Source organism: Chiloscyllium plagiosum, unplaced genomic scaffold, assembly GCF_037043375.1.
Source record: "Chiloscyllium plagiosum isolate Xiang-an unplaced genomic scaffold, Cpla_swu_hap1 HiC_scaffold_18, whole genome shotgun sequence".
NCBI classification, from domain to species: domain Eukaryota; kingdom Metazoa; phylum Chordata; class Chondrichthyes; order Orectolobiformes; family Hemiscylliidae; genus Chiloscyllium; species Chiloscyllium plagiosum.
Genome location: NW_028270156.1, coordinates 34446776 through 34460233, shown reverse-complemented (window position 1 = coordinate 34460233; position 13458 = coordinate 34446776). Strand labels below are relative to the sequence as shown.

At 44.0% G+C, this 13458-nt stretch overlaps 1 protein-coding gene across 2 annotated transcripts in view; it reads right to left on the bottom strand.

The window, feature by feature from the left end:
- Positions 1–13458, bottom strand: part of phrf1 (PHD and ring finger domains 1) — a 104865-nt gene that overhangs the window by 10816 nt on the left and 80591 nt on the right. For both annotated transcript variants that reach the window (XR_015760141.1, XM_043705696.2), the window contains exons 15-16: positions 11030–11187; positions 510–836 (exon numbers count right to left, since the gene is read on the bottom strand). Coding sequence is in view for 1 of the 2 variants with exons in the window: in XM_043705696.2 (XP_043561631.2) it covers positions 510–836; positions 11030–11187 (485 nt within the window). In the remaining variant the exon portion in view is untranslated. The remainder of the gene's footprint in view (positions 1–509; positions 837–11029; positions 11188–13458) is intronic.

The window sequence follows — 13458 nt, the reverse complement described above, 5'->3', positions numbered from 1 at the left end:
CTTATCAAAACTTCAGCATCCCAAAATGCAATATCAGAATTGACTAGCATTCTTCAGTTGGAACCTAACCATAATTTACTAATGGTTCAGCAAAACATTTTCACTTCTGCACTCTATTCCTATATTAATAAAACCAAGGATGCCAAACGCTTTTGTACTGTTTCTTCAACTATTTCTGCTGCTTTCAAAGAATTGTAGATTCAACCCTCAGGGTGTTTCGGTTTCTGCACTCCCCTACTTTCCAATCCTGGTTATGTAAATAAGCATTCAGAGAGACATAGAGTCATAAAAAACTGGTTTTGAGAACTTCTGTCATATTAACCTAATACAGCAATGTTGCACTGGAATACATATGCATTATTGGCACAATAAAAAGGACTATTTCCAGGATAATGCTGTCATAGCACAATGTCCTACAAATTACAAACAAGCAGCAGGTTTCAGGGTCTCTCTAGGAGACTCAGATGGATGCATACACAACTCTGGTGACCGTGTTCATATTCTCTTACATTCTCATTTTGAGCTTTGTCTTCAGAAGATTTGTTATCGGTATCCACATTTCCTTCTATTTGCACCACTTGCATTTCAGCAGCCAAATTTGAAATAACCGGAGTAGGAACAGGAGCAGGGGGAAGAATAGGAGCAGGGGGAGGAGCAGCAGTTTGGTAAGTGGGCTGTGGGAGTAATGGAGGCACAGCTGTGGAGCCAATCAGAGGGATATTCCCTGGCGGCACAAGATATGGAACTGTAGGCTGGCTGACTGGTGCATAGGGAGGTGGATGCAATGGTGGGAAAGGTGGCATGAAAGGTGGCGGCATGTTGACTTGGTTAAATGCCTGCAAGGGTAAAAGAAAAAGACTTAGAAATTCACAACAGTAAAACATTTGTACCAATTAGTGCTTAATTCAAACATACATGCCATAAAGCGGTTCATACCCAAAAACTGTTAGCCATGAATCAATATGCAGCACATTGTCAGTCATAAGGTTTTGCAATCAACTCCAAAACTAGATATTTAAAAACAAAATCAAGGCAGTAACTCCCAGAGAACTGAGCGATGTCTGCACTGTCAGAGGGGCTATGCTGAGATTGCACAATGCTATTGGAAGGTCAATACTTAGGGACTGCCACACAGACAGGGAAGAGGGACTGCCACACGCTCACAGAGAAAGTCTGAGGGAGTGCTGCGGCCCGGAGGGAAAGTACTGAAGGAGTACTCTTCAGTGCTGCACTTCACTGGCAGTCCAGGTTAGCTGCTGAAGTCCTGACGTGGGGTTTGAGTCTTTACCGTTCTGACTCACAAGCAAGAGTACTGTTAAATAAAGCAAACTAATGCTGGACATTTGATGTTGGTGTAATACAAGCAAAGCAATAAAACCATAAATTAATTTGAACTCTTAAATCCACTCCAGCATTCAATAAAATCATAGCTGACCTGATGCCTGATTGCAGCCTTAATTCCACTTTTGTGCCTGCCGCCATAACCCTAAACTCTCACATCATCAAAAATCTGGTTAATTTAGCCTTGAATATATTCAATGACCTAGCCTCTAGCATTCAGTGCAGAAGACAATTCTAAAGCCTAACAACTTTCTGATAAAAAAAAACCCTCATCTCGGAGTTAAATGGGAGACCCCTTGTTTTTAAGCCCTGGAACAATAATTCTAAGCCATTTCGGTGGCGTATTTTTTGCACCAGCTTTAACTAGTTGGGGGTTCTAGCAGGTTGAAGTTTTGTGCAATTTCTTTTGCATTTTACTAATCATCAGAAATTGAAAGATAAATAAATTCCATTATGTGGTGAATTTTGGGTATTTGGTAGTGAAGAATACCAGGATTGGTGGCTGAGGTGCAAGAGACTATTATTCAATTTGAGCATCTATGTATCAGAATCCAAGCACACACCAACCACTGATGGCCATCCAACCACTTTCTAAATATGTCAAACCTAAAATCAACAAATTCCATGTTGGCTGGACACAATCCAATGCTTGCTATGAATGTCACTGTTAATGGGATGTGAGCATCACTGACAAAACCAGCATTAATTGCCAAATCCTAATTGTTCATGGATGATTCGAGAATTGGGAGCATGGAAGATAGCTGGAAACTGAAGGAGGATATCACCAGGCTGGTAAAAACAATGACTGCAGATGCTGGAAACCAGATTCTGGATTAGTGGTGCTGGAAGAGCACAGCAGTTCAGGCAGCATCCTCCTTGGATGCTGCCTGAACTGCTGTGCTCTTCCAGCACCACTAATCCAGTATCACCGGGCTGGTCAGGCAAAGCTTTGACAAGTGAAATTTAGTCTAGAAAAATGAGAGATAATACATCGAGGGAGAGCTAAAAAGGGAAGGGGTCATCTTATGAATGGTAGAATCTTGGACGTACTGAAAAGCAGAGGGGCCTTGATGTGTCCAAAGATACCTGAAGATAGCATGGCAGGCAGATAAGGTGGTTAAAGATGTTATATGGGATACTTGCATTCATTGGTCGAGGCATAGAATACAACAGCAAGGAGATTATATTGGAATTGTATAACATGCTGGCTAGGACATAATTGTATGAATGCACTGTATGCAGTTTTGGTCAGCATACCACCATACTGAGATGTATAAGATTGAGGGGTATGGACAGGGTGGATACGAAGCAGTTGAAGGGTCTATAATTGAGGCGGTATAATTTAAAGCTGCAAGGCCTACATCTGCGCTCCACTAAAGTAGATATGGAAGTCCTTAAACCTAAGGAAAAAGCATATAACTGCACAAATACTGAGTGGCAGATCAGGTGGTTACTCAGTTTTTCTTGTTGCTACCAACTCGATAGGCTGAAGGGTCTCTTGCATGTCGTATGACTCTATATGAAGAACAGCAGAGAATGCCTTAAAGATTAACCATAAGAAAGAAATGAGAGTATGAGAAGCTAGTTAGAAATGTGAAAATGGATAACAAGATTTTCAACAGGCATCTAAAAAGGAAATGAGCAAGTAAAGTCAAGGTTATCCTATAGTGAGAATGGGGAGTTAATAGCAAATAACAAAAGAAATAGCAGACAGAATTTAGAAAAAAAATTGCTTTTGTCTTCACATTACAGGATGCAAAAATACATTCTGATAATAGTTGTTAAGTCAGGAGGAAGAGAGGAACTTAGTGAAATTACATTTATTAGGAAAGCAGTATTAAGCTTTATTGGAGTTATAGGCTGGGGAGTAGCAAATATAACTCCTATATTCAAGGAGGCAGGGAGGTAAAAAGTAGGAAACTATAGGTCACTTAGCTTGAAATATGTTGCGGAAAGCATTTTAGGACTATTTATTAAAGAGGTTAAGGCTGGGCACTTTCAAAAAATAAACTAAACAGGAAGTCAGAAGAAGAGCAGAGGACAGCTACCGAAGCAATAAGGGGAAAGATGATGAAATATGAGGGAGGGTAAGCTAGCAAGCAATATAAAAGGAGTGTGCAATAGTTTTTTAGATATTTAAAAGATAAGAAAGAGACAAGAGTGGACACTGGACAACTGGAAATTGAGGCTGGAATAGTAGTAATGAGGAACAAAGAAATGGCAGAGGAACTGAATGGGTGCTTTGCATCATAGAAGAAGACACCAGAATATAGATTAGAGTGGTGCTGGAAAAGCACAGCAGTTCAGGCAGCACCCGAGGAGCAGGAAAATCGACGATTCGGGCAAAAGCCCTTCATCAGGAATACAGGCAGAGTGCCTGAAGGATGGAGAGATAAATGAGAGGAGGGTGGGGGTCGGGAGAAAGTAGCATAGAGTACAATAGGTGAGTGGGGGAGGCGATGAAGGTGATAGGTCGGGGGGGGGGGGGGGGGTGGAGTGGATAGGTGGAAAAGATGATAGGCAGGTAGGACAAGTCATGGGGACAGTGCTGAGCTGGAAGTTTGGAACTGGGATGAGGTGGGGGAAGGGGAAGTGAGGAAGCTGTTGAAGACCACATTGATGCCCTGGGGTTGAAGTGTTCCGAGGCGGAAGATGAGGCGTTCTTCCTCCAGGCGTCTGATGGTGAGGGAGCGGCGAAGGAGGCCCAGGACCTCCATATCCTCGGCAGAGTGGAAGGGGGAGTTGAAATGTTGGGCCATAGGGCGGTGTGGTTGATTGGTGCTGGTGTCCCAGAGATGGTCCCTAAAGTGCTCTGCTAGAATGCGTCCAGTCTCCCCGATGTAGAGGAGACCGCATCAGGGCCAACGGATACAATAAATGATATTGGTGGATGTGCAGGTAAAACGTTGATGGATGTGGAAGGCTCCTTTAGGGCCTTGGATGGAGGTCAGAGAGGAGGTGTCGGCGCAGGTTTTGCAATTCTTGCGGTGGCAGGGGAAGGTGCCAGGATGGGAGGGTGGGTTGTAGGGGGGCATGGACCTGACAGGTAGTCACGGAGGGAACGGTCTTTGCGGAAGGCGGAAAGGGGTGGGGCAGGAAATATATCCCTGGCGGTGGGATCTGTTTGGAGGTGGCAGAAATGTCGGCAGATGATTTGGTTTATGCAAATGTTGGTAGGGTGGAAGGTGAGCACCAGGGGCGTTCTGTCCTTGTTAAGGTTGGAGGGGTGGGGTCTGGGGGCGGAGGTGCGGGATGTGGACGAGATGCATTGGAGGGCATCTTTAACCACATGGGAAGGGAAATTGCGGTCTCCAGCAGGTGGAGGGTGTGCAGCCAGAAGTTGTGGTGCACGTTGCCAACAACGACATAGGTAGGAAGAGGGGTGGGGAGGTCATTCAGGAGCTCAGGGAGTTTGGCTGGAAGGTAAAAGCTAGGACGGACAGAGTCGCCATCGCTGGGTTGTTGCCGGTGCCACGTGACAGTGAGGCAAGGAATAGGGAGAGAGTGCAGTTGAACACGTGGCTGCAAGGATGGTGTAGGAGGGAGGGCTTCAGGTATTTGGACAATTGGACTGCATGCTGGAGAATGTGGGACCTGTACAACCAGGACAGGTTGCACCTGAACCAGAAGGGCACCAATATCCTGGGAGGTTGGTTTGCTAGCAATCTTCGGGAGGGTTTAAACTAATTTGGCAGGGGGATGGGATCCGGACTTGTAGTCCAGCAAGTAGGCTAGCTGTTTGTCAGGATGTCCAAGAATGTAGGGAGGCTGTGGAGAAGGTAGCAATGACAGGGAGTACTTGCGGACACAGAGATGGGCTCAAGTGTGTATACTTCAATGCAAGGAGTATCAGAAATAAGGTGGGTGAACTTAAGGCGTGGATCGGTACCTGGGACTACAATGTTGTGGCCATCAAGGAAACGTGGATAGAAGAGGGACAGGCATGGTTGTTGGAGGCTCCCGGTTACAGATGTTTCAGTAAGATTAGGGGGGGTGGTAAAAAAGGAGGTGGGGGGGGGGTGGCGTTGCTAATTAGAAATGGTATAATGGCTGCAGAAAGGCAGTTCGAGGGGGATCTGCCTTTGGAGGTAGTATGGGCTGAAATCAGAAATAGGAAAGGTGCAGTCACCTTGTTGGGTGTTTACTATAGGCCCCCCAATAGCAGCAGAGATGTGGAGAAACAGATTGGGAAACAGATTTTGGAAAGGTGCAGAAGCCACAGGGTAGTAGTCATGGGTGATTTCAACTTCCCAAACATTGATTGGAAGCTCTTTAGATCAAGTAGATTGGATGGGGCGGTGTTTGTGCAGTGTGTCCAGGAAGCTTTTCTAACTCAGTCTGTAGACTGTCCGACCAGAGGGGAGGCTATTTTGGATTTGGTACTCGGTAATGAACCGGGACAAGTGATGGGCTTGTTAGTGGGTGAACATTTTGGTGATGGTGACCACAATTCTGTGACTTTCACCTTGGTTATGGAGAGAGATAGGTGCGTGCAACAGGGTAGGTTTTACAATTGGGGGAAGGGTAATTACGATGCTGTAAGACAGGATCTGAGGAGCATAAGTTGGGAGCATAGGCTGTCAGGGAAGGATGTCGTGGAAATGTGGAACTTTTTCAAGGAACAGATATGACGAGTCCTTGATATGTATGTACCTGTCAGGCAGGAAAGAGATGGTCATGTGAGGGAATCTTGGTTGATGAGGGAGGTTCAATGTCTTGTAAAGAGGAAGAAGGGGGCTTACATAAGGTTGAGGAAACAAGGTTCAGACAGAGCATTCGAGGGATACAGGATTGCCAGAAGGGAGCTGAAGAAAGGGATTAGGAGAGCTAAGAGAGGGCATGAAAAATCTTTGGCGGACAGGATCAAGGATAACCCCAAGGCATTTTATGCGTATGTGAGAAACATGAGAATGACGAGAACGAGGATAGGTCCGATCAAGGACTGTAGTGGGAGACTGTGTATTGAGTCGGAAGAGATAAGTGAGGTCTTGAATGAGTACTTTTCTTCAGTATTTACAAATGAGAAGGACCATATTGTTGAAGAGGAGAGTGTGAAATGGACTGGTAAGCTAGAGGAGATACTTGTTAGGAAGGAAGATGTGTTGGACATTTTGAATAACTTGAGGATAGACAAGTCCCCCGGGCCTGACGGGATATATCCTAGGATTATGTGGGAAACAAGAGAGGAAATTGCAGAGCCGTTGGCAATGATCTTTTCGTCTTCACTGTCAACAGGGGTGGTACCAGGGGACTGCAAACTGGCAAATGTTGTGCCCCTGTTCAAAAAAGGGAATAGGGATAACCCCGGGAATTACAGGCCAGTTAGTCTTACTTCGGTGGTAGGCAAAGTAATGGAAAAGGTACTGATGGATAGGATTTATGAGTACCTGGAAAGGCACTGCTTGAATAGGGACAGCCAGCACGGATTTGTGAAGGGTAGGTCTTGCCTTACAAGTCTTATTGAAATCTTTGAGGAGGTGACCAAGCATGTGGATGAGGGTAGAGCAGTGGATGTAGTATACATGGATTTTTGTAAGGCATTTGATAAGGTTCCCCATGGTAGGCTTATGCGGAAAGTCAGGAGGCATGGGATAGAGGGAAATTTGGCCAGTTGGATAGAAGACTGGCTAACCGGTCAAAGTCAGAGAGTGGTGGTAGATGGTAAATATTCAGTCTGGAGCCCAGTTACAAGTGGAGTTCTGCAGGGATCAGTTCTGGGTCCTCTGCTGTTTGTAATTTTTATTAATGACTTGGAAGAGGGTGTCGAAGCGTGGGTCAGTAAATTTGCAGATGATATGAAGATTGGTGGAGTTGTTATCAGTGAGGAGGGCTGTTGTCGGCTGCAAAGGGACTTAGATATGATGCAGAGCTGGGCTGAGGAGTGGCAGATGGAGTTCAACCCTGCCAAGTGTGAGGTTACCCATTTTGGAAGGACAAATAAGAATGCGGAATACAGGGTTAATGGTAGGGTTCTTAGTAAGGTGGAGGAGCAAAGTGATCTTGGGGTCTATGTTCATAGATCTTTGAAAGTTGCCACTCAGGTGGATAGAGCTTGTAAGAAGGCCTATGGTGTATTCGCGTTCATTAGCAGAGGGATTGAATTCAAGAGTCGTGAAGTGATGTTACAGCTGTACAGGACTTTGGTTAGGCCACATTTGGAGTACTGTGTGCAGTTCTGGTCGCCTCACTTTAGGAAAGATGTGGAAGCTTTGGAGAGGGTGCAGAGAAGATTTACCAGGATGTTGCCTGGAATGGAGAATAGGTCGTACGAGGATAGGTTGAGCGTGCTAGGCCTTTTCTCATTGGAACGGAGAAGGATGAGGTATGACTTGATAGAGGTGTATAAGATGATCAGGGGAATAGGTAGAGTAGACAATCAGAAACTTTTTCCCCGGGTACAACAGAGTGTTACAAGGGGACATAAATTTAAGGTGAAGGGTGGAAGGTATAGGGGAGATGTCAGGGGTAGGTTCTTTACCCAGAGAGTGGTAGGGGCATGGAATGCGCTGCCTGTGGGGGTGGCAGAGTCAGAATCATTGGCGAACTTTAAGTGGCAATTGGATAGGTACATGGATGGGTGCTTAAGCAAGGATAAATGTTCGGCACAACATCGTGGGCCGAAGGGCCTGTTCTGTGCTGTATTGTTCTATGTTCTATGTAAAGGAGGCCATCTGGTGTGTTCTCTGGTGGAACTGGTCCTCCTGGGAGCAGATATGGTGGAGGCAGAGGAATTGGGAATACGGGATGGCATTTTTGCAGGAGGTAGGGTGGGAAGAGGTGTAATCCAGGTAGTGTGGCCCAACATTTCAACTCCCGCTCCCACTATGCCGAGGACATGGAGGTCCTGGGCCTCCTTCACCGCCGCTCCCTCACACCAGACGCCTGGAGGAAGAACGCCTCATCTTCCACCTCGGAACACTTCAACCCCAGGGCATCAATGTGGACTTCAACAGTTTCCTCATTTCCCCTTCCCCCACCTCACCCCAGTTCCAAACTTCCAGCTCAGCACTGACCCCATGACTTGTCCTACCTGCCTATCTTCTTTTCCACCTATCCACTTTTCCACCTATCCACTCCACCCTCCCCCCGCCCCCGACCTATCACCTTCATCTCCTCCCTCACTCACCTATTGTACTCTATGCTACTTTCTCCCGACCCCCACCCTCCTCTCATTTATCTCTCCATCCTTCAGGCACTCTGCCTGTATTCTTGATGAAGAGCTTTTGCCTGAAACGTCGATTTTACTGCTCCTCAGATGCTGCCTGAACTGCTGTGCTTTTCCAGCACCACTCTAATCTATACTCTGGTTTCCAGCATCTGCAGTCATTGTTTTTATCTAGAAGACACCAGTAGCATGCAGAACTTCAAGACAATCAGAGGGTAGAGGTGAGTGTCGTGGCTATCACTGAAGAGACGATGCTGGGGAAGATGAAAGGCTGAAGATGGGATAAAACACCTGGGCGGACCACACCCCAGAGTTTTGAAGGAAATAACTGAGGAGATTGTGGAGGCATTGGTCATCTTTCTGAAATCACAGGAGTAAGGGAGGGTCATAGAGGACTGGAAAATAGCTAAAGTAATACCCCTGTTTAAGAAGGGAAGGAGGCAGAAGGCAAGAAATGATAGGCCTGTTAGCCTGACCTTGGTCATTGATACCATTATTAAAGATGAAACTGCAGAGAACTTGGAAATGCGTAACAAAATAGGGCCGAGACAGCACTGCATGATCAAGAGGAGGGCATACCTGACAAATCTGTTAGAATTCTTTGAGGAAGTAATAAGCAAGTTAGACAAAGGAGAGCCAGTGGATGTGATCTATTTGTGTTTCCAGAAGGCCTTTGACAAGACGCCACACAGCATCTATTAAAGAAGAGCCCATGATGTTAGGGGTAAGGCAGTGGCATGGATATAGGATTGGCTGACTGGCAGAAGGCAGATAATGAGGATAAAGGGGTGTTTTTCAGGATGGCAGCAAGTGACTAGTGGAGTTCTGCAGAGTTAAACGTTGGGACCACAGGGCATTATTGTTAAGTTTACAAATGACACAAAACATAGCTAGAGGGACAAGTAGTGTTGAGGAGGCTGGGAGGTTGCAGAAGGACTTGGACAGGCTACAGGAGTGGACAAAAAAATTGATATATGGATTACAGTGTGTGAAAGTGTGAGGTTATACTACTTGGTAGGAAGAATAGAGGCCTAGACTATTTTCTAAATAGGGAAAGGTTTTGGAATTCTGAAGCACAAAAGGACTTAGAAGTCCGGAGTTCAGGATTCTATTAAGATTAACATGCAGGTTCAGTTGGCAGTTAGGAAAGCAAATGCAATTTTAGCATTCATATGGGTTGAGTGGAGGGCAAATATCTGACAGATTTGAAGTATACTGTGGGAAAATGTGAAGTTCTTCACTTTGGCAGGAAAGATAAGCAAAATATTACCTGAATGGAGAATTCTGAAGTGAAATGGGAATCTACACATTCTAATGTATGAGTTCACAAGATGTTAGTATGCAAGGTTAATGGGGATAATATTCTTTATTATAAGAGGAACTGAGTATAAGTAAGGATGCTACATTACTTTTATGCAGGACACTGGTGAGACCATATATAGCATATTGAGTGCAGTTTTGGTTTCCTTATTTGAAGTAGGAGCAGTTGAAAGGTGGCTTACTGGACTGATATTTGGAATGATTGGGAAGTTTTATGAGGAAAGATTAAACAGACCAGGTTTGTTTCCACTGGGGTTTAAAAGAGCGAGGAGTGATTTGACTGAAGTGCACAAGATCCTGAATGATCTGACAAGGTGGATGCAGAAAAGAGATTTCCTCTTTTGGATAATCCAATAACTAGAGATACTGTTTTAAAATTAGCAGTTATCCTTTAAGGGTAGAGATGAGAAGATATTTTTCTCTCTCAGAACTCTGACAGACTTTGGAACACCTTGTCTTTGAAGGTGATGGAAGTGAGGTAACTGAATATTTTTCAGAAGAGGAAGTTAGATTTTTGTTTGATGATGGAATCAAATGTTATTTTGGTTTTCGAAACACCAAAAATCAGCCATGATCTCACTGAATGGCAGATTAGGTTTGAGGGGCAGAATGGCCTTCTTCTGCTCCTATTTGGAATGAAAATTTAGTGCCATTTCAGGCAGTACATTCCAAATCAGAACACCTGCGTAAAAAATTCTCATTGGCCTTAAGGTTGTTTGCCAATTATCTTAAATAGGTATCCTTTGGTTGATGTCATATATCCAAGGGGAACCCACGTGTGTCTTCTATGATTAGACTTTCTATGACAACCTCAGACGTAACCACATTATTCATTAGAACAGAATGAAAAAAAATCACCTGACTGGTATTGTTTAAAATGGACTGACAAAATTTCAATTCAACAGTCCTTCATTCCAACTGTTACAGAATCAATAATGTTTTTTTCAAGCCAAGGCCTAGAGCCAAGAAGGTTGCATGGAGTTACAGTACAGATCAGCTATAATCTCGCTGAGTGGCAGAATAAGTTTGAGGGGCCAAATGGTTTCACTGACTCCTACACATGGAATTCCTCACAGATGGGGACAATTCGCCCAGAAAGGAATTAAAATATTTGTTTTTGGCATGAATCCATAACCATTATAACCACTGGAGAAGCAGAAATATGCCAGGATCCTATATGCAAAATCGAGGGCTGGCACCAACCTGAGGCGGAAATAGACCAGGAAAAATTGGTGGAGGGATCATAAAATTTGCTGCTGGAGGCTGAAACATCGGCACCTGATTTGGTGGTTGACTTGTTTCTGGAGCTTTCCACATGCTTTCTTTATTAAATCTGTGCACCCTATAGGAGAACGGTGTCCCTGTATGTAAAGACAGAAGACATTTTAAATCTTGCTATATCTCAGATGAATATAATTTTCACAATGCTTTATCTATTAATACAACATAGATTCAAATAGCCATAGTGTGATCTTAACCTTTTACACTTGCCCAAGAATTCCAAAGCTAGCATATTTTAATATCTTCAGTCGGTGTTCATGCTGAGTAATAACATCTCATCAAGTTTATGTCCTGGACATTGAATTTTAATTTTCTGTGCATCCAGCATTGGCAATGTCTATCCAGGAAATGTGGTGGATCTTTTTAAACCACTGAGTGCTTCCACAAGTATGGCCCTTCTCCTAATCTCACCAACTAACAGAAGTAACTTCTATGTCTAATATGTTTGTTTCTCTTAACATCCTACAAGCTTCTATCAAATTAGTCTCTAAACTTCTAAGTTCCAGGGAATAGGATCTTGGAGTTGTGGAAGCACTTAGGCGGTCTGGCAGCATTTGTACAGGGAGAAGTGGTTAAAGTGACTTTTCAAAATTGATGATGATGTCCATATACCCAAACTGGATCATCAACTGCTAGAGATCAATGCCTCCATTACAAGGACACCTGCAGGTAAGATATGAAGACAGTGGACACCAAACAAACTAAGAGACATCCACCAACAGCCAGGTCCTACATCAATAACGTGAAATCAGTAACTCAATACAAAGTCATTGAATATTCAGATGGCACCAGATTAAGACAGGCACAGGAACCAATTGATGTGAACCAAAGCCAGTGTGAATTGAATAAAATATTCAACTGAGCATAACAGTGGGTATTGAACCTTTATTGTTAAGGAGGGCAAAACATCTCATATGGGATCAGAAAAAGAATGAACCACTCAAGTTTGTGAATCAAGATGAAAGAGACTCATCTGTCTCAGTAAATGTATGCAACTAGTTTACAACTGCAATTAATTAGATACTGATCAACAATCCACAGTGCATTTTGTATATGGTATGAACTGCTGTCACTGTGCATTGGTGGAGTAGAAACTGAATGCTTAAAGTGATGGATTGAGTGTCAATCAAATAAACCACTTCACCTTGGATGGTGTCAGGCCTCTTCACAGTGTTGCTGGAGGTGCACCTATCCAGGCAAGTGAAGGGTATTTAGTCATATTCCTGAAATGTGCCTTACAGACAGACAGGCTTTGGGGAGTCAGAGGTGAGTGCTATTTGTTGCAGAATTCCCAGCTTCTGACCTGCACTTCTAGCGACAACATTTATGTGTCTGTCCAGTTAAGATTTCAACATTGGCAATACTAATGAAAGTCATGAGATGATCATTGCCTGACAGACACATGGTGTAAATGTCATTTTCCATTTATCAGCCCAAGCCTGAATATAATCCAAGTCTTGGTGCATGAGAGCACATATTACTTCAGGTTCTGAGGAGTCACGAACGGTAATAGACAGTCAATCATGAGTGAACATCTCCACTTCTAACGTTACAGAACACAGAAAAGTACAACACAGAACAGGCCCTTCGGCCGTAGACGTTGTGCCGAAGATTATTCCTAATCTAAAATAAAATAATCTAACCTACGCACTTCCTCAATTCACTACTGTCCATGTGCATGTCCAGCAGTCAATTAAATGTCCCTAATGACTCTGCTTCCATGCGTTCACAACTCTCTGTGTAACGAACCTACCTCTGACGTCTCCTCTATACCTTCCTCCCAATATCTTAAAACTATGACCTCTCGTGCCAGTCAACCCTGCCCTGAGGGAAAGTCTCTGGCTATTGACTCTGTCCATGCCTCTCATTACCTTGTATACCTCGATCAGGTGCTATGATGCAGGATAAGTTATTACTGAAGCAGCTTAAGATAAATGGACCTGGGATACATCCCTGAGCAACTCCTGAAAAATGCACTAGGCTGTGGTGATTTAACTCCAACGAGAACGACCACCTTCCTCTTTGCTAGATATTCTCTTGATGCCACATTCAATCAAATGCGATTTTGCTGTCAAGGAAATTCAATCTCTCACCTCTTGAACCTTGCTCTTTGTCCAAGTCCTTGCCGGTTCTTTGGAAGAGTTATCCAATTCATTCTAATCTCAGATTGTTTCCTCATAGCTATGCAAGCATTTCTTCTTCAAGTATTCATCCCATTCTCTTCAGTCCACACATTCAAGATTATCAAAGTTTTATTTATTCTCCCTCCCCATCCCACAAATACCTTAGATCAGTATCCTCAGTACAGCCTTCGGCTGAGCACTGAGTGGCAGACTGATTTTCAAGACGAT